The 19,730-nt window shown below is 31.8% G+C and overlaps 5 protein-coding genes across 8 annotated transcripts; 2 read left to right on the top strand and 3 right to left on the bottom strand.

The window, feature by feature from the left end:
* Positions 1 to 10: 10 nt before the first annotated feature.
* Positions 11 to 597, top strand: LOC115885316 (NADH dehydrogenase [ubiquinone] 1 beta subcomplex subunit 3). Its single transcript, XM_030904191.1, has 2 exons — positions 11 to 108; positions 170 to 597. The coding sequence occupies exon 2, from the start codon at positions 184 to 186 to the stop codon at positions 499 to 501; it is 318 nt and encodes a 105-aa protein (XP_030760051.1). The 5' UTR covers positions 11 to 108; positions 170 to 183; the 3' UTR covers positions 502 to 597.
* LOC115885314 (proliferating cell nuclear antigen) lies at positions 585 to 1,720 on the bottom strand. The gene is made up of 2 exons (XM_030904189.1): positions 1,310 to 1,720; positions 585 to 1,245 (listed from the first exon to the last, which is right to left on the bottom strand). Exons 1-2 carry the CDS (start codon positions 1,528 to 1,530, stop codon positions 684 to 686), a joined length of 783 nt encoding a protein of 260 aa, XP_030760049.1. The 5' UTR covers positions 1,531 to 1,720; the 3' UTR covers positions 585 to 683.
* Positions 1,721 to 1,958: 238 nt separating this feature from the next.
* On the top strand, positions 1,959 to 12,530 carry LOC115885345. Of its 3 annotated transcripts, none has more exons than XM_030904225.1 (5): positions 1,959 to 2,742; positions 2,803 to 2,963; positions 3,061 to 3,258; positions 3,519 to 3,709; positions 12,272 to 12,530. In XM_030904225.1, the coding sequence occupies exons 1-4, from the start codon at positions 2,102 to 2,104 to the stop codon at positions 3,701 to 3,703; spliced, it is 1,185 nt and encodes a 394-aa protein (XP_030760085.1). In that variant the 5' UTR covers positions 1,959 to 2,101; the 3' UTR covers positions 3,704 to 3,709; positions 12,272 to 12,530. The 3 variants fall into 3 exon arrangements, with proteins under 3 accessions (XP_030760085.1, XP_030760086.1, XP_030760087.1); XM_030904226.1 differs by having other exon boundaries at positions 3,519 to 3,713; XM_030904227.1 differs by lacking the exon at positions 12,272 to 12,530 and having other exon boundaries at positions 3,519 to 3,987.
* LOC115885344 lies at positions 3,826 to 10,669 on the bottom strand. 2 transcript variants are annotated; one of them, XM_030904223.1, is made up of 7 exons: positions 10,344 to 10,669; positions 8,527 to 8,824; positions 6,421 to 6,662; positions 5,833 to 6,318; positions 5,452 to 5,691; positions 5,148 to 5,391; positions 3,826 to 3,960 (listed from the first exon to the last, which is right to left on the bottom strand). In XM_030904223.1, the coding sequence occupies exons 2-7, from the start codon at positions 8,709 to 8,711 to the stop codon at positions 3,837 to 3,839; spliced, it is 1,521 nt and encodes a 506-aa protein (XP_030760083.1). In that variant the 5' UTR covers positions 8,712 to 8,824; positions 10,344 to 10,669; the 3' UTR covers positions 3,826 to 3,836. The 2 variants fall into 2 exon arrangements, with proteins under 2 accessions (XP_030760083.1, XP_030760084.1); XM_030904224.1 differs by lacking the exon at positions 10,344 to 10,669 and having other exon boundaries at positions 8,527 to 9,132.
* Positions 11,123 to 18,848, bottom strand: LOC115885343. The gene is made up of 5 exons (XM_030904222.1): positions 18,114 to 18,848; positions 15,131 to 15,796; positions 13,543 to 13,680; positions 12,542 to 12,785; positions 11,123 to 11,367 (listed from the first exon to the last, which is right to left on the bottom strand). Exons 1-5 carry the CDS (start codon positions 18,472 to 18,474, stop codon positions 11,232 to 11,234), a joined length of 1,545 nt encoding a protein of 514 aa, XP_030760082.1. The 5' UTR covers positions 18,475 to 18,848; the 3' UTR covers positions 11,123 to 11,231.
* Between the last annotated feature and the right edge of the window lie 882 nt (positions 18,849 to 19,730).

Here is a 19,730-nt window from a genome sequence, read left to right as displayed (position 1 = left end):
ATTGGAGTTTTAAATATATCTGGTTGCATACCTATTATATATTTGATTGACGTTTATTAGGTAACCAATTTTTGACAGTTTCATAATAGAATTCTCGACAGAAGAAAAGTAAGTTTTTTAATAAATTAACTATATTTCAGACAATTTAAACACGAAAATTATATTGTAGCTTCACGAGGCAACATGGTTGGTCACGGTCATGAACATGACTTTCCTTATAAGATCCCAGATTACAGGATATACAAAGTTTCTGATGCCCCTTTACTGCTGAAGACACAACAGGCTTTGGCGGCGCAAGGCTTGAAGGATCCCTGGCTGCGTAACGAAGTATGGCGCTACGATCCCAAGCATTTCGGTACTGAGAGATCCAGGGTCATTTCTTTAGTGGGTCGCGGCTTCAAGTTGGGCTTCGGTGCCTTCGTACTCACAATCGTGGGAACTGCAGTGTATGATAAGCTTTACCCTAGCGAACATGGCCACGGTCATGGGGGTGATCATTAGTCATATTGTTTTTTTTGGATATTTAGAGAATTACTTGCTTTATAGTTCATGTATATACGATTATTCTACATAAAACACAAAAATTTCACTTAAAAATACTGTTTTATTTGACCTATATTAAGTTAGAATTACATCTAAGTAAAAAAAAATTATTATTCATGTATAAAAACAATAAAAATAAATTAGTTCTCATCCTCTTCAATTTTAGGGGCTAAATAGTACTTTAGGTGTCCCAAGTCTGGGATTTGGTACTCCACAACTAAAGGAACGTTGTCACAAAGTGACAATGTTACTTGATTACTTAAAGGTGTAGCTTTAGTAAAAGAATTAAGATATTCACAAGAAAAGGTCAACGAAACTGGCTCTTGCATGTCAATTATAACAGACTGGTCTTCTTTATCAAAATTGTTGGTTTGCGCCAGTTTTACGTTACCAGTACCAATATCACCTTGAGTAGAGAACTTAACACCTTCCTTCGTGCAGGAAATCACAATAGATTCTCCAAACTGTGACAAATCTCTGACTATTCTTGCAAATTCACCAGAGGGCAACTTGATAATGCAGGAAAATTCAGTTTCAGGGATTCCCAAGTGTTCCTGATCTAGATTCATCAGTTTCATCTCGTAGTCGGAGATTTTTTCTTGCTTTTTTGCTTCGAACATAAAGGTGACTGTATCAGCATCGTCCTGGGCTTTGATTGTTACCGTATCATCTGATCCAGAGCAACGAAATACTTTGGAAAGGCTTTAGGAGGAAAAACAACCATTTTACATCAGGTTTTAACTAAAATATCATGTAATAAACTTACCTAGCCAAATTCATGCCCATTGTTAAGTTCCTATCACACCGGTACTTCTCAAAGCCATCAGATTTGAGATTGAGCGATACCAAAGAGACGTGAGAGTTGTCCATGGCCTGTAGTTGGATTCCTGCATCGGAGCAATCGAAGGAGGCTTCGTTTAATAGGTCTTTGATAGCGTCCAGCACCTTTTTGAATGTTGCACTGCTTGCTAATCTTGCTTCGAACATTTTGGCGGGTTGATTTGATAAAATTCACGCGTAAAAGGGTGAAAGAACTTTAGTTTATATCAAATAAAAGTAGAATATAAAAGGGAGTGCTCAAGTGCTCAAATAGCCCTAACGTTGGGTTAATAATAGAATTTGGCGGTAAAATTGGCGTTTTTCTCAATCTTTCACAAGATTTGGGCGGCAAAAGTGACATTTATCCATAGATTTAACTTGAAGAAAGTTGTACAAATGAACTACTCTAAAAATGTATTTATTTCTTCGTTAAAAAAAAGATAAACGTTGTTTAATTAAATATAATTTTAAATTTCCAAAAATATACTTTAAATTCTATTTAAAACCTAAATAAAAAGAAATAAACATTATAAAACGTGATAAAAGTTTGTTTATAATTGTATTTTTAGTTGCCTATATAATAGAAAGATTCAGCTGATTTTTCTAACCTTATATTTTCATTTGCCAAAAATATTTTGATTAGCTTTTAAAAACTTTATAAAAAAAGTATTTTTAGCTGCAAAACTTTGCACAGCGATGTCGGTAAAAGTGTTTTAAATCTTTGCAAGTATTTTAAGATATGGCTCTTTGTACAAGTGTAAACAGAAGCTTTCCTGTGCTGAAACTAGGGACTGTAGCAGTGCATATACTTCAAAAACAACACAATTATGTTAAATACCAATCTTTTGAAGAACCTGAGGGTCCCGAGAATAAAGAAAGTGCCCTGGATGACTTTACAGATCGATTAATGCAAAGAAAAGTCCACCAATGGGAAAATAACAAAAAGAAACTTCTTGCCCAAAGTAAAAATAAAACTAACATAGTGCTAAAACCTAAACAGTCGATTTTTTATAGTAAGGAACATAGTAACATAGAAAATCTCACTATAAATAGGATTAACTCGCTGTTACAAGAGGCAATCAGGTTTAACGACAATGAAAAACTGATGGACATTACAAGACAGTGTATAAAATACAATAAATGTCCCTCATTATCACAGCTCTCGCCAGCACTCGCGATTTGTTCACAGAACGGTGATAAAGACACTATAGTTCAGATTGTTCAACTCTGTGAGAACACAAGACCAGAAATTTTAGAAGGAAACTCAAATTTTGAGCATTACTTAGCTGAAGCGATTTGGGTTAGAGGAAATATAGTGAAATCTTTAGAAATGTTTGAAAAATTGTACAGGGAAAACAATTTCTTAAGAATTAAAATAAGGTAACAATAAAAATACCGAGGAATATATTTTTCTCAACAATTTCGAATAATGATTTTTAGGTGTATTTTGAAAAATCTTATACCTACGATAATAACAAACCAAAGCCAAGCTAGCATAGTAAAAATAATTAAATTTTCCGAACATTTGGTTGAGATTTATGATGATTATTTTCTCCTGCAGTGTATATGGCAGGCTTGTTTTTTAAGCGAGTGGTTTGCAGGTTTGTGTTTAAAATATTTTTATACAGGATGTCAAAAAAATAGTAGTTTTTTCTTAGACACCCTGTATATTTCTTATCTAACTAATTTAATATTTAGATCAGCAAATGGCTTTCGAAATACTGGAAAACCATCCGAATCTATGGAAAGAAATATCAAATAAAATGTATTATATAGTAAACGTATCGCTGAATAATCATCAGACAGAAGTTATATACAGATTGACAGAACTATTACTTAAGTACGACATGAAAGAGGAACTACCTGGAGTGGTACTAGCTTTGTTTAATTATTTTAGTAAGTTTTTAAAATAAATTAGTATAAAAAAAGTGTGAAAGTGATCAAATTATTTATTAATTTTTTATTTTACGCATATAAAACTGTTTCTTACGCGTAAAAAACTATTTGTTACATATAAAAAACTATTTTTCCGTATAAATGACGTCTGCTAGGGCTTGACCTCGCTAAAATTATCATCGATCGTCATTCCCCAGCCATCCTTGACGTCGTTTTTTTTTCGAACATACGGTATATTTGTAAAATACTTTAATTTGTAGTAAAATTAAGAGACCATAGAAGATGTAGAGAGCTGGCAAAATGGAGTATTAGTAACGAGATTAAGCTGCCGAACTTACTGAAGAACCAGAAATTTTTGCAGTTGACTCAATCGGTCAATGATAACGTCATGAAAACTATCAAAGATTTGATTCCTGAACAACATTCAACGAAGTATAAGTTTTAAACTAAGGTAGGTAAGTTTTAAAAAGAAAGAATTATATCTAAATCATTTTATTATAAAAATATATCACAGAGAAACATTTTTAATAGTACAAAAATTTTTTTTGGTACTATTAGTAAGTTTTATAGAGATGCATTCACAGATGTATGGTCTCTATTATATTATTATTGTCATTTTTTGTACGATCTGAGATATTAACTCCTGTTTCTGCTTTTTTCTGGATATTTTTTGATTTCTTCTTCACTCTGATGTACATTAATCTGAAATATAAACCGGTTAATATATTATTGTATAATACCCTTTATTTATACCGGGTGTTTTTCATAAGTGTCTCATCCCTATAACTTTTTTATTTTTTCAGATAAAAAAAAACAGATTTGGTATGTTAGTATATGACATAAATTAGGATTGATTGACATGTTCAGTTGTTTTTGTTCACTTCCTGTTTCACCGGAAGTGACTACAACTTTTGATTTTTAAAAGACACCCTCGGTATTTTTTTGCATTATTTCATAGAAAATGACACTCTGGATAGAATGACATATCACCAGGGTTCGGAAGTAGTTAATTAAGACGTAATTTACCTGATTAACTACTTGTAGTTTTTCTCTAAAAACTACGTCTTTTCTCGTTCATTAACTACATGAAAACTACGTTAATAAACTACGTATTGATATTATGAATAATTTTCCTTTGTATGAGGGGTCTAAGTAATATGATGTGAATATTATATTTAAAGCCGTATTTCTTCTGTTTTCTTAAATATATTATGTGTTTTCTAAAGCTTCAACTTATTATAACCTCACCTGAAACCGATATTTGTAAGTTACATACATAGGTTACATAAAGTACATCCTCTACATAAACTACATTAACTACATGTAATGTAGTTTATGTAGTTTTTAAAAAAGGTAATTTTCACATGTCAACCTTTGACGTTTTCGCTTAAAAGAACTCTTGTTTTAGAGTACCATGGCTGTGTTAAAAACGCTAATTTTTAATCAAGGAGCCTTGGAAAAATAGATTTCGTCGTCTAATGTTTTTCGTGTATTGTCCTGGCTGGTTAAAAGATGGTCAAATCGTATTTTTAATAATATCTCAGTTTTTTCACATGGAACGAGGGTGGCTCATTAGCATATTTAGAAAAAGCATTTTTCTACGAATAATTTGATACCAAACACTTGATATTTCGAGTCAAATTTTCGTTACAAACAGCATGTTAAAATTTCAAATAAACAATATGCGAAAATGTCAAAAAAGTTGACTTGTAATATGTCATTCTATTCAGAGTGTCATTTTCTATCGAATAAAGTAAAAAAATACCGAGGGTGTCATTTAAAAGTGACATAAAATAAATTTATACGTCAATCAAAAAAGTTATAGGAGTGAGACACTTTTGAGAAACACCCGGTATATTATGCCTCTGCGTTTCCTCATTTATACTTACATTATTAAGAAACAACAAATACTATACAGGATGATGCTAAAAAAGAAAAACAAACCTGGACTGGTTTGTAAAGTGTTGATATAAATTATTTTATTGTATATAGGAACAAAAAATGCGGGCGCCAATACATCGCATATTCCCAAAAGAGACTGGGCCTTGCCTACGTCATTTCTAGTAACTATTTTCGTGGCTAGGGACTTTTTTGCTGTACGGTATACCCTGGTAACTATACTGATTGCCACGCCTGTAAAAAAAAATAAAAGATTGTTCGTAGTTTTGAATTTTTTACGTGTTTTTTATTTGCCTGCGTAAAAAACGGTGATGTTTCGTGCCAGTCCAAATATAACATTTGTTATTATTTTATCGATGATTGATATTAGTAATATTATCAAGTCGCTGAAGTGGAGAATTTTTGTAAATAAGGGAACAGCTAGTAAGTGTCCTGCGAGTGCCACCAATGAGTTCACTGTGATGAAATAGCTGTATTCCAGTGGCGTCCATTCGAAAACGTTCTGGGTGTACAAATATAAGATGCTGCTTTCACCTAAAATACGAAAATAATAGTTAATTTAATATTGAAATACCTATGCATACAAGTCTGAAAAAAAAATCAAGATTTACATTAAAAAAAAAAGACTTGAGTTTTCTGTGAACTTTCAGCTTTGTGTCACCCTGTATAACTTACCGTCGAAGGCAGCTTTGTAAATGAACCCACTGAGCACCATCAACCAAATCAACAACCTATCATTCTCATCCTTCTTCAACACTAAATTAAACGTGTCCTTGGCGTGCTTGGGATCGAAAATATCCACCAAAATACACTTATCCCACTTCTGACACTTGTTTTTTTGGGGCTCTCTGATCCAGAACAGTCCATAGCTCAGCGCTATGACGTTTAACATCAGTGTCACGCTGAGTACTGTGACATATCCGGTGTTCACATAAAAAATACCGCTAAACGATTGAACTAAGGGCAGTGCCACACTGAGGACTATCTGAACGATGCCTAAACGTAACGTTCTCATTTCTACTGAGCTCACGTCAGCTATGTAAGCTGTGCTGGCCATGGCTAACATGGTTTGGCCTCCGAATAATGAGGGGATGACTTTTTGCATGATTCCTTGGAATTCTAGGGGTAGTTGGTGCATAAAAATGGCACATAACATACAACCTGGAATTGAAATAGAATACTTTTTCTTTTGCAAATACAAATTCATGAGCAAGTATTACCATTATTATGATTTCTTCACATATCTTTTTAATTGGTACTCACCAGTAACTCCGAACAATTCACCGACAATAGGCATCAGCAAAAAAGGTTTTCTTAATTTGTGTCTGTCACTGAAAGATCCTAAAAATAGTACTAGTACCAGAGGGGTGAAGCTTTGAACAGGTTGTTGCCAAGAATGCATGGTACTGATCACAGTTTGGACTTGATCATTTTCCAAAACGTAGTTCTCATGATTTCCTGATAAAATATTATCACACACTGTATCATTAAAGCCCAAGTTTACCCTAAAAATGTAAAATTTCATTGAAGAAGTCACCAAATCAAAGAAAATTATGTGAAAAATATAATTTTCTACACTTATTTTTCACACATATTTGTTAACGTACTGTACAGGGTGGGTCAAATTCGACGCTTTTAAATGGAATCACCCTTTTCTATAGGAGATAGACAAAAACTAATATCGGTGTCTGGAGCTCAATTTTCATCAAAAACATGATGGTGAAAACCGCACATCAATATCTGTTACCGTTTCGGAGTTACGGGGTGTTTTTCAAAAATGTGCATTTTTAACAAATCGCTGTAACTTTTTTCCTATGGAAAATTTTGTATTTCTCTGAAAACATTTCCAAAGCACCTTTTTATGTAGAATTTAATGGTTTAAGTATAATTTTTTTTAAATTAATAATTTAAGAGTTATCAACAGAAAAATTGATTTTTTTTATTTGGGACACCTTCTATATTTTTAATTAAATGAAGAGAATTTAAAATTACCTTTCCAAAAATATAGCACACTTGATATTTTGTTATAATCCCCTTCGAAATACAGAATTTTTAAAAGTTCGCCACTTTTAACTAGTAGGATTTGGACCCCTTATTGATGATATGCCCTTAATGGAACTCGATAACATATTTTTCCAGCAAGACGACGCACCGCCTCAAAACGCTGAAGTTATGAGCAAATTTTTGCAGCCAATTTCAAGAATAATTGAATAGCTAACCAAGATCCCAGCCGTTGGCCGTCGAGGACGCCTGACTTAGTACCCATGGATCTAATCCTATGGATATATTTGCGGAAGAATAAAGGTTCCTTATTCTTCCGTATAATCTAGATAAGAATTAGAAATACTTAGCAGTTATGAGAGGGTATCTTTCACCGCCACTGAATTAATGAATTCCGCGAGAAATGTTCAAAAACTGCCCCGTCTGTCCATAACAGAAGACGGTCGATATGTCGAACACCTGTAGCAAAATCTCATGTCTTGGTTTGCTATTTCTTTTTATTGTTATTAGATATAGTGTAAATGTGTTGATGTTGGTGAAATATATTTTAAATTGTTATAAAATTCTGCATCTCTCATAGCAAATATTATTTTCGTTTTAATTGATGTTCACAGCTAGAATTTTTTTTGCATTACAGCCGGTGCTGTTCAAAGCCTACTTATTTAAAGCGGGCGAATTTTTATATACTCTATATCTCGAACATTGGAAAGGTAATTTTAAATTATTTTCAATAAATTAAAAATATACAGGGTGTCCCATATAAAAAATCAAATTTTCTGTTGATAATTGTTAAATTATTAGTTTAAAAAAAATTATACTTAAACCATTAAATTCTACGTAAAAAGGTGCTTTGGAAATGTTTTCATAAAAATACATAATTTTCCATAGCAAAAAAGTTACACCGATTTGTTAAAAATGCATATTTTTGAAAAACACCCCGTAACTCCGAAACGGTTACAGATATCGATATGCGGTTTTCACCATCATGTTTTTAATGAAAATTGAGCTCCAGACACCGATATTATATAGAAAAGAGTGTTTCCATTTAACAGCGTCGAATTTGACCCACCCTGTACAGAGTGTCCCATTTTCGTGTGTTTTATCAAACCGTTAAAAATTTTGAAATACTCTAAATACAAAAAATGTTCATTTTTTAATTCTCCATCTATTAAAAAAATAATATACAGGGTGTTCCTTTAAAAAAAACGAAGAAAAATTATTTTACATTTAAGGAAGTTTGGCGTAGAATTTTGAACATCCTGTATGATTCAAGATTACGATATTTATAGCAAAATAAGTACAGAACATGTAAAGTAAATACCTAAAGATTATTTAAAAGACACACTGTATAGTATGGATAAAACAAACCTGCACGATTTTTCGAATTCCAAATTATCTAGGGCCGGTTTTGACAGGAACAACGCCATCTGATAGCAGGCGACCAAAGGCTCGACAGTTATGACATCTTTCATCCGTTTGATGATCTCTTTAAGCGTCTTTCTGCTCTTCCAATCTTCATTTTTCTGTGTTTTTAGTTGTTTAGTCGGACACATGACCTGTGTTCAACAAGTTGTATAGAAAAACAACTGCTTTCTTACTAAACTTTCGTTTGGTCTAACAGTGCATTTTTTTACTGTACTTATTACGGTTTTTCTTGGGTATATAACTGAAGGAAAAAAAAAGGGTGATGGATGAGTCTCAAATTCTTTCTAGTGAAATTAAATCAAGGTCAGGAACGTTTTGTTGTCGATAATTTCACGGTTGCTTGGGCTAGACTTTGATTTAGGTTTTTTAGATTTTATTTCGCGATAATGATGGGGATATTTTAAAAAAAGTATCGATAACTTTGCGTATCGATGTTTAAGAGAAATATCGATTGTGCTAATATGTCGTGGACATAAAACTACTGTTTTTTTGGAATGTAAAAGTGCTTGGTTTGTCCATTAGAGCAATTTTTTTAATATACAGGGTGGTCTGAACTGTATTCCGCAAACTTCGGCAGCATATTTTGCAGATAAAAATAAGTAAAAAAGTTCGTATAAATGGATCTAAAATGCTTGGTTTCTGAGGTACAGGGTGTAGAAGTTTCATTTTTATTTCAGTTTTTTCCAAATAATTTCTGAAGCAACGTCAATATTTTGATGAAAATGAGTGTCTGGGAGTTTTTTGACATGAGAAATTTGATTTTGATGTCAGTATGACTCCTATTTGTCCAACAACTGTTCCAACCTACTGTTCCAACCAACAGTACGCTTTTCACACAGAAAATTCTGATTGTTAGCTCGCAGTCAGACCTGTCCGCGGATCTTTTGCAAGTAGTGTCCGGCGCATGCGTATTGCGACCCGACGTCATTTTTTGCAAATTTAACCTACAAAACGTGTGTTGTTTTTGTTTAGTGTTTTTTTTCTTCCAAAAAATAAAGAAAAGAAATGAGCGATTTTGAATCTTCCGAAGAATCTTAGGCGTCCGAATTTTCGGATACAGACACAGACCTAGAAGAGCTGATGGAGGAACGGGTCAGGCTCAAGAATCAAAATTACAAAATATTAAAAAGAACAGAACCAAAAACATTAAACGATGTCTTTGGTTAATTCTCTGTTCGTTTTCTTCTTTATTCGGTATTACGTAGGAGTTAAAATTAGTGGTATTATTAGATCAAAAAAGAAGAGTAGGGGATTCGCTGTTCGCACAAACAGTTTGAAATTGATCAGAAACTGCATTATTTGAGACTTGCGCATTAACACCGGTTTGGAAGAAGTCACAAACATGTCATAAACATGTTGGGAACACGCTGTGAGAACAAACCTTTTAGTCAACATGTTTAATTTATACCAATGATGACAGGTATTGATATTTTCGATTCCAAATGTCTGTTACATAAAAAATGTCGTAAATGTATATTTTTTCACTCAGTAGTTTTATACAGGTACGGACGATAAAAAAGAAATTATTTGGAAAAAATCGAAATAAAAATGAAACTTCTACACCCTGTATCTCCGAAACTAAGCATTTTAGGATGTACATTTATATGAACTTTTTTATTTATTCTTATCTGTAGAATATGCTGCCGAAATTTCCGGAATATAGTTCGGACCACCCAGTATATTTATTTTTTTATCTTAAACATACTTGAAAAATCATTCAATGTGAAATATCGAAAAGTTATACTTGATTGTGTACTTACCTGGTACAGTTTGATTGTTATTATCTCACATCGTATTGAACCTTCATGGTTAAAAAAATGTTTTTGTGTTGTACCGAGAACAAGTTCGTAATTCTATTATTTAATCATTGTTCAATAAATAGCTATTTCAATATGTACAGTGCTTTTATTCTTATAGAATTTATTGTTTTTTAACTTTTCACTGATATCCAACTATTTTCTACATGAACCATCACGAATTTATAGTTTTTTAGTCACGAACTTGTTTCCTAGGTATACATTTACGTTAAATAAATTTATTTATAATAAACAGAGAGGTGATTCTTGAACTATACAGTGTTATGACTGGTATTTGTTTATAAGTTTTGTTTGTTATCACACACATATTTTTTTATATTTAAATTCTCAACTAGGTCATTAGCTTAAAGAGGTTGATTGAAACAAAATAGGAAATTTCCAATTTTTTCTGGTTTTGATCTTTTGTTGTCAAGTTGATAAATGAAAAAAATAAATTAATCAGTGTAGTCCAATGTCTGTTAGAAGTTCTTCCTTACTCTTTTTATTCAAAGTATTTTTATTAAATTGTACCAGCGTAAGACGCATTGAATAAAAAGATTACAGTATCAAGGACCACTGTGACAGCTTTTTTTCGACGGTTTGGCACTAATTTTATGTTCAGTGTAGTATTAATTAAAATAAAGTCCTGTCTACACTTAAGATTTTACCTGTCAGTCTTTGCTGTTCAGTCAAAACGTACCAGGGACTGTTTTACTTGAAATTCAGAAATAAATTCAAAAAAACACATGAAAAATTCGGTTTTTTATTATTATATGTACAAATAATTATTATATTACATCGTGACTCGTTTTTTTTTAATTTATAAAATTCCATAACAAATAAAAATTATATTTACATATGAGTTACTTGTATATCTTCCATCTGAATTGGTTTTTCGTTTATAACAACTGCCTGGTTGTCTTTACCATTAATTTCTTTATTTTTCTGTTCTTTGGAGGATTTTTGTCTGTCTCTGATGTACATCCATCTGAAAATATAATAAAAAAAACTTTATAAACCAGTGGCGTAACCAAAGGTAATAACAAGGTAACCAAAAAAGAGACTTTTTCTGATTTTCTTGAACTGATTATAGCAAAATATACAGGGTGTCCCACTTAAGATGGATACAAGCCAATATCTTTTGATATAAACTTATTAAAAATTTTTGTATCGTATCTTAATTATTATGGAAGCTATCTAAAAACTTAAATCGATTATTAATTTATAATTGGTTATAATTGGTTATTGATAATAAACCTGTTGTTTATCCAGTGGCGTCGTAAATTCTTAAAAAATAATAATAAAAATAAAAATGTCTTATTTTAATAACACACCCTGTATCAATATTTATCAAAATTAGAACTTAAGTATCTTGGGTAAGGAGGATTCAATATAATTTATCAGTTTGAAATAAATACTGTCCTAAGGGTAGTTTACTCTTGACTCACCAATTTCAAATTGAAATATCAAATCCCATTAAAACGTACGTCTATGAGGTATCGCATTTCTTACCCTGAGCAAAATGTACGTCTTATAGCCATACAGCCTTCTGCCAAAAATGAAAAATATCGCTCAACAAACAATCAAGAAATTGGCTTGTATCCATCTTAAGTCGGACACCCTGTATAAGCAAAAATACCATGTGATCGAAAAATTAGCACCGATTATAAAAACATCAAAAAAGTTTTTTTGCGGTTTTTTTCGACCGTATAAAAATACTTTAAAGGGTGTAAAATTACTAAAGCTAACTTTGCTATTAGTATTTTATTAAAAAATAAGTAGATTACTGTAGGCATTTAATTTGAATTTATCAGAAATGCTAAGATTATTTTTTATGTTTTTTCATATATTTTTTTACTATATGTTTTATGATATTTTTTAATCTCTTTCAGGTGCAAACATTCTACAGTACGATGCGATTTTGGCAGTCAGCAAAGCTAGTAAGTTTTAATTTATTGATATTTTTAAGTATTACAGAGTTGTGAGGAAGTATCCAGAAATAAACTTAAAAGGGCTGTGATATATTAAGCATTTTGATTAGAAGAATTCCCGGTAGAATTTTTTTAAATATTTTTGTATGGATATCGTACAGGGTGATACACAAATCTGAAATTATAATTTTTGCCGAGCGATTTTTAAGCTTGTGTGTGTGTTCTACCTACATAATCACTAAAATGTAAACAGCATAGACTATGGCACTGAAATAAAAGTAGGCTGAAGGTAGACTATCATAGGTTCTTGTGTAAATCCCAGCGTTGTATACAGGTGCTGCCACTGCCGGGCCAATAACTTCGACTATACCAAACAGCGACTGCGCCTTGCCGAGGTCATGCTCTGAAACCACTTTTGTAGCTAATGAGCGTATTCCTATAGCTGTCACACCGGTGATCAGACTGACAGCGGCACCTAGAGGAGAAAATTAGAACCAGATTGACAAGATTTTTGAGAAAGATTGAAATCTTTTTGTTATTATTGAATTTGACAATTATTTTTTTGATATTATATGTACTTGATATGTGCTATAAGTCGATACTTGTTTTGTACATTTTGTTAACATTTTAATACGTTTTTTTGTAATTAATAAGTATGATAACACCTAAATAAGCGGCATACACCATAGGCGTAGTCAAAACGTTTGTCTATACTAATATATAAAATCCTTAAGTGACTGACTCACTGATTAATCACGATCCTGCTCAAACCACTCAACGTAAGAAGCTCAATTTTGGCGTACAGGTTGATTCTAGGGTGTAGAGGTTCGATAAGAAGGGATTTTTCGAAATTCCAGTTCCAAGGGGGTGAAACCACCCCTCAAATATTCCAATATTTTTTATTTAAAAAACGATCAAGTTTCCGAAAAAACGCTTAAACACGTATATTTTATTTTATTTTTTAAAATATTTTAAGATTTTTTAAAAATAAATACAGGGTAGATTTTTCGAAAAATCTGGTCATTGATTAATCACGATCCTGCTTAAAGCGCTTGACGTAAAAAGCTGATTTTTGGAAAACGGATTGACTTTAGGGTGTAGAGGTTCGATAAGAAGGGATTTTTTGAAACTCGAATTCTAAGGGGGTGAAACCACCCCTCAAATATTAGAATATTTTTTATTAAAAACTAGTGGCTTTAGTCATTTGATGGGAATAAGAGTAAAACACTTACCTACATACATAAGTACACTATCCTTGGCTATACCAAAAATAATGTTACATACAATTTTGTCCAAAAACGTTAGAAATAGTATTACCAAATCGTGTAGTTTTAGAATTTTGGTGAATAACGGCACTGCTATAATTGTTCCTGAAAGAAATTACTAATTTTACAGGGTGTCACTATACAGGGTATTTTTACATGCTCATTTCTTGGAAATATTTTTTATTCAAATTTTATTATGATTATATTACCGGTTTCGGTTTTGTTTGTGTTTTAAATTAAGCATTTTTTATAGTGTAATATTCCAGAGATGTTATAATAAAAAAAAACATTATTATCATTGATATTATTCATGAGATTTTTTAATAGGAATTCATAATAATTTACATACTACACCTGTTTAGTGTTATGGCATTTAAACTGGAATTATTAATCATTTTTAAAATCCAACAAAACCGGAAATTATTTATTATTATTAGAATATTAAGTTGTTTTCGTCTGGCCCCGTTTCCAGAGAAATACGTAAACCGAGAAGAATCAGTAGAGGTATATTATTTTTAATATAAAATTTTAATCGACACAAAATCGATCCTTTTAGATAAAACCACTATAACTTTTTTATTTTTTCAGATAAAAAAACGAGATATGGTACGTTAGTATATGACATAAATTAGGATTGATTGACGTATTCAATTGTTTTCGGTCACTTCCTGTTTTACCGGAATCTACTACAACTTTTGATGGCACCCTCGGTATTTTTGCTTTATTCGATAGAAAATGTCACTCTGAATAGAATGACATATCATATGTCAACTTTTGACATTTCCGCATATGGTTTATTTGAAATTGTAATGTGCGGTTAGGTTAGGACGAAAATATCAAGGGTGTGGTATCAAATTATTCGTAAAAAAATGCTTTTTCCCAATATGCTAATGAGCCACCCTCGTTCCTTTTGAAAAAAATTGAGATATAACACGAAAAACATTAGACGATAAAATCTATTTTTCCAAGGCTCCTTTATTAAAAATTAGTGTTTTTATCACAGCCATGAGTGAAACACTAGATTGAAATTTAAAATAAGGTTATTTTTCAAGCGAAAATGTCAAAAGTTGACATGTGATATGTCATTCTATTCATAATACGTCAATCAATCCTAATTTATGTCATAGTATACTCACATACCAAATCTCGTTTTGGTAATTATTGGGAAAACTGGAAATCGCGTCCGATTTTCACCAAAATTGCTATACACCCTATTTTGAGGTCGTAGATTACGAATCTGAACTTTTTTCTTGACGGTCTCTTACCGTTTTTTCAGAAAAACCGAAAATAATTTCACACATTGAATTTTTCTTTATTTCGGCCCTATAAAATAATAATTTCACTATATTTTCATTATATTATAGTTTATCTAAAAGCCACACTTGATTGGGACTTTGATTGAAAAAAGCCACACTTGATTGAAAATCGGACGATTTCCAGTTTTCCCTATAATTACCCTCGTTTTTTTTTATCTGAAAAAATAAAAAAAGATATTGGAGTGAGAGACTTTTGAGAAACATCCAGTATATTGACAAATAATAATTAATATACTTACCAACTAAGTGAATAAGGGTATTGGCAGTCAGAAACGAAATATACTCCACTATATTCCAGTTCAAAAAGGCCTGAGTGTATAGAAAAAACACAGATTCTTCTCCAACATTCACCAAAGAGTACACAAACAATCCCAACAAAAGCAGCACAATAAAAACTCGATCGTTCATCGGATTTTTCGTTAAAATCAGCTTAAAAGTATCCACAGCATGTCTAGTGTCAAAAATATCAGCCAACAGCCCTTTTTTACTGTCTTTGATCGGTCTTTTCGGTTCCTTGATCCAGAACACTCCGTATATTATTCCTATCAAGTACAAAAACCCCGCTATTAAAAGACAGGGAATGTAACCAATCCGTACGTAAAGTACGGCACTGAAAGATTGTACTGTAGGCACACAGGCGTTCATAACTATTTGTACTACTCCTATTCGCAATGTGCGCATGTCCAGACTGCTGACGTCAGCGATGTAGGCGAACACGGCCATGACCAGCATGGTTTGGCCGCCGAAAAACGACGGGATGATCGTTTGAAGGACTCCGTGTAGTTCTAGAGGCCAGGATGACATGAAAATGACGGATAGGATACAGCCTAGGACTGCAAAAAGTTCGCCGATTAGGGGTAGAAGAAGGAAGGGTTTGCGCCATTGATGTCGGTCGCTGTACGAACCTAAAAAACGAACACCCTGTATATATATTGAGGTTAATTTAGTCCGTAGAATAAGACTAGAAACTTTTCCAGGTTCAGTTTTTTTGTGTTTTTTTTATTTTCTCTAAAACGGTGATGAAATAAAATTTTGGCAGCATATATAGGTTAACTGAAAGCGTTTTATAAAAATATAGAATAATACAGGGTGTCCCCCAAAAAAGTTACACATCGAAGTTGTGTTTTTTCTAATGGAACACTTTACTAAAGAAACATATACCTAAAATCTAAGGATTTCGACATATTTCACATTTTGTGAAAATGAAGAGTAAATTTTAAATTTCGATAACGGCTACCTAAATTTCAGTTGACCTTGTATATAGTTTGATATTTAATTACAGTAACCATCGTATGTTAAACCAAATTGAAATTTGACCCGAAAAGTTATACAGGGTGAGACAAAATTAATATGGAATATTAGTCACTTTTAAAAGCAAGTTACTCCTTTATTTTAAATGGAACACCCGGTATATTTTCCCGGTGTTCAATAGGGAATTTATATATCTTCAAAATAGTATTAAGGTTGCCTACCCCTCACACAAAGATTTTCCTAGGTATTTTAATTTTTATGATTTTGCGTCGGTAGATCTCTATTATTTGAAAAAATCTAGGGGGGTTTGGTTTGGTAATTGGCTGTAATATACCTTTTGTTAATTTAACAAAAATTAAAAATTGTAGATACTCATCGGTCATAAAAAAAAGATACACGTTTAAAATATATTTTAATTATTACAGAATTAAAACTAGATATAAACTTATAATTATGTGACAAAAATTAGCTAGATGAAATCGAATGCTCAAAATGCTTCCTTTACTGTTAACTGCATTAAAAATGATTATCTTTTCAAAAGGATCTGTTTATTTTAAAAGGCATATTTATGTGGAGTTCTACCTCGAAAAGCAGCTACAATAATTTCTCTCATGTTGTCGACAATAATAGTTGGTCGAGTTTTGTATAAACACTGTCTTTAACATATCCCCATAAAAAACTATGCGTATGAGAGGCGCCACCCTGTATTTTATGTTTTATTTTTACATATTTTATTACATTTTCATATTTTTACATTTTAAATATTCTTTTATTCTTGCATTTTCGTGTTTATTTACTACACCTGTCAAAAATAACAAAAATACGTCAATTTTATGAATTTTACTTAGTAATTTCATTAGCGTACCTGTATTTTCGCTATTAAATAATAATAAAAACTTATCTACCGTCTACCCTACTATATGTATGTATATTTAAAACGTTTAAAAAATTAGAACATCAGTGATAAACCGGAATTTAAAAAGTCCCTCCTTGGTATTTTTGTTCTGTGACATTTTTCAAAATTGAAATATTAAAAATACAGTTTTTACCGTCTTATTATTAAAAGAACTTCTATAAATAACATTCTTTTTGTATTAAAAACATTTCAGGATTGAGATTTTATGTACATGTGCCATAAAATTAAATACAGACGCGCAATAAAAATAGGATTTTGTAAATAACAAGTTATAATTAAGATTTTTTTTATAATTGTCTTGATGCAATAATTATATATATGTGCGCACATTTGTATAATGATCCTGTATTTTACCGGGTGTATCGAAAAATACAAAAAAAACTCCTTTAAAGTTTATGGGTCCGGATATGTGTAGTTTTCAAGATACAGGCTGTTAAACTCTTTTAAAAAATATTTTTTTTTGTAATTATTTTAAATACCCCTATAGCTGATTTTCTTGAAACTTGCTAGTGTTATTTCTAGTAATATTAGCCGAATTTAGTTTAAATTAAATTAAAATTATTAACTTCAGTGGCGTACCAGTGCCAGAGAGGACGCCTGTTCGAAAATAATTGAGAAAATACTGTACGCCACTGACTTTTTTTTGAAATTTTTATGGTTTAACATAAAACAACGAAAAATACCACTTTTTTTCTCTTGTGTCATATGCTTGTCTAGAAATGTATTTTATAAAAAAAAATAAAACCAGTTTATTGCATATTTTTTAAGGCCGTTAAAAAAATTAAAAAACAAAATTAACTCTAAAAACACTAAAAGTCTTGATAACACAATAAAAAGAAGAATTAGAATTTTTCGAAGGGGTGGAACAATATGAAAAAAATTAAAAACTCATTTTTTTTCTAAAAAATTCCCGAATGTAAAGGAGTATAACAGACATTTTCTGACGATTTTTAGTGAGTCACATATTTCACACAGGTTTGGTTTGGATGGTATGGTATACAGGATGTTTAATTGAAATGATATTTTATCTATAGATAAAAAAAATATTTTTTTACCTAAAAACAGCACTAAAATTAACGGCATCACACTCTGTATCGGATACTGCCAGGAATGAACGTTGCTAATCAAAATCTGGATTTTTTCATTTTCTCTAGGATAAATATCCTGTTCACTAGCAACTATCCCATCACAAATCGTATCATTTAACCCCAAATTCGCCTTACAAGCCTTCTCGAACTCCAAAACAGTCAAAGCAGGCTTCACAAGTATAGCGGACATGATATAAGTAGCAATTAAAGGTTCCACAGTGATCACTTCCTTGACGTAGGCTATTTTTTCCTTGGTTGTCATTTGTTTAAAGGATTTGGCGGTCAAGTCCACCGCGGATTGGGTCACTAGATCGGCCGTCGACTGCATTTTGTTTTTTTATTCACTAGTTTCACTATAAAACACACTTTCGATAGTTTTTTGAACGGATTGGTTGTTCACCGAGCATTTTGAACCCAGTGTGGGTACAAACAGGCGGAAGATGAAGAAAGAAATGAAGAACCTGTTCGGCATTGACCTTGAGGCGCGAAGAAAGAATGCGTCGCGCCGGTGGTACTATCGTGTAATAAGAGATGATGATGATGATGGTACTGCCGAGGTATAATCGGTGTTCACAAGATCGATTCAAAGCGTGGTTCCTTGATTGGATGGTGTACACTGAGAGAACAGAGCGCTCTCAAAAAAGTACCGAAATAAGCGTTTGGCATTTAACGTTTCATGTAAAACTGGCTAGGTATTTTTACACAAATGAAGAAGAAAATTAAAGATAAAGGATTATCCTACACTTCTCCAATAAATTAACGCACCACAAAAAAATAACCAAAAGTTTAAATTAAGTTTTTTTCAAAACGACTTGGACGATTTTTTTTGAATGATAGGTTATTCTTTCCACAATGTTGCTATACTAACTGTATTTTGATAGGAACCCTTTTTATACTAATACCGGGTGTAGCAATTATAACGTCTTTTTTTAATAAAATTTGTGACACCCATGTATTGACTGTTTCCATTCTAAATATCTTGAGAACGGTTGCTCGTAGAGACATTTTTTACGTAAAAAATCACGGAAATGTATATTTTTTTACTCAATAGTTTTATACAGGTACGGACGAAAAATTATTATACTTCAAACCAGTTAAAAAATATGTAGGTGGCGCCCTCTACAAGTAGACTCCAATTTTTATCCAAATATTGACGTTACTTCAAAAATTATTTGAAAAAAATCGTAATAAAAATGAAATTTCTACACCCTGTATCTCCGAAACTAAGCATTTTAGGACATACATTTATACGAACTTTTTTACTTATTTTTATCTGCAGAATACGCTGCCAGGTTCTGGAATACAGTTCGGACCACTCTGTATATATTTTTGTAGTATTTCCAGGGTTGTGTAATTTATTATTTCATAGATTTAATGAACATAATGGTGATTAAATAGAGGCATTACACCTTCAGAAACATTTATTTTCTTTCAGTGTAGATGTGTATTCGGGTTTTTGTCATCAAAAATAATTATTTATGCTTATAATTGTCATTTTTTCGTACTATATCCTCCTTTTTTGTTCCTTTATATTTTTTGGGGAAACTACTGTATATTTTTTTAGTTCTAATATCAATTTTACAT

This window comes from Sitophilus oryzae, unplaced genomic scaffold (genome assembly GCF_002938485.1).
Source record: "Sitophilus oryzae breed Bouriz unplaced genomic scaffold, Soryzae_2.0 scaffold_381_pilon_pilon, whole genome shotgun sequence".
Taxonomy (NCBI): domain Eukaryota; kingdom Metazoa; phylum Arthropoda; class Insecta; order Coleoptera; family Curculionidae; genus Sitophilus; species Sitophilus oryzae.
The sequence above is the reverse complement of the archived record's forward strand: the minus strand, read 5'-3'. Positions and strand labels throughout refer to the sequence as shown.

Bases quoted from the DNA above. Each gene is read 5' to 3' on its own strand.
- LOC115885316 (XM_030904191.1), top strand. From the start codon at position 184: ATGGTTGGTCACGGTCATGAACATGACTTTCCTTATAAGATCCCAGAT.
- LOC115885314 (XM_030904189.1), bottom strand. From the start codon at position 1,530: ATGTTCGAAGCAAGATTAGCAAGCAGTGCAACATTCAAAAAGGTGCTG. The intron at 1,246-1,309 runs GTAAGTTTATTA...TTCCTCCTAAAG, and splicing joins ATGGGCATGAATTTGGCTAG to CCTTTCCAAAGTATTTCGTT.
- LOC115885345 (XM_030904225.1), top strand. From the start codon at position 2,102: ATGGCTCTTTGTACAAGTGTAAACAGAAGCTTTCCTGTGCTGAAACTA. The intron at 2,964-3,060 runs GTTTGTGTTTAA...TTTAATATTTAG, and splicing joins TTTAAGCGAGTGGTTTGCAG to ATCAGCAAATGGCTTTCGAA. The intron at 3,259-3,518 runs GTAAGTTTTTAA...TTTAATTTGTAG, and splicing joins AGCTTTGTTTAATTATTTTA to TAAAATTAAGAGACCATAGA.
- LOC115885344 (XM_030904223.1), bottom strand. From the start codon at position 8,711: ATGTGTCCGACTAAACAACTAAAAACACAGAAAAATGAAGATTGGAAG. The intron at 6,319-6,420 runs GTGAGTACCAAT...TTTCAATTCCAG, and splicing joins TGAATTGTTCGGAGTTACTG to GTTGTATGTTATGTGCCATT. The intron at 5,392-5,451 runs GCAAATAAAAAA...TTTTTTTTACAG, and splicing joins CATCACCGTTTTTTACGCAG to GCGTGGCAATCAGTATAGTT.
- LOC115885343 (XM_030904222.1), bottom strand. From the start codon at position 18,474: ATGCAGTCGACGGCCGATCTAGTGACCCAATCCGCGGTGGACTTGACC. The intron at 13,681-15,130 runs GTAAGTATATTA...AATTTCTTTCAG, and splicing joins TACCCTTATTCACTTAGTTG to GAACAATTATAGCAGTGCCG. The intron at 11,368-12,541 runs GTAGGTAGAACA...TTATATTTTCAG, and splicing joins GTTTACATTTTAGTGATTAT to ATGGATGTACATCAGAGACA.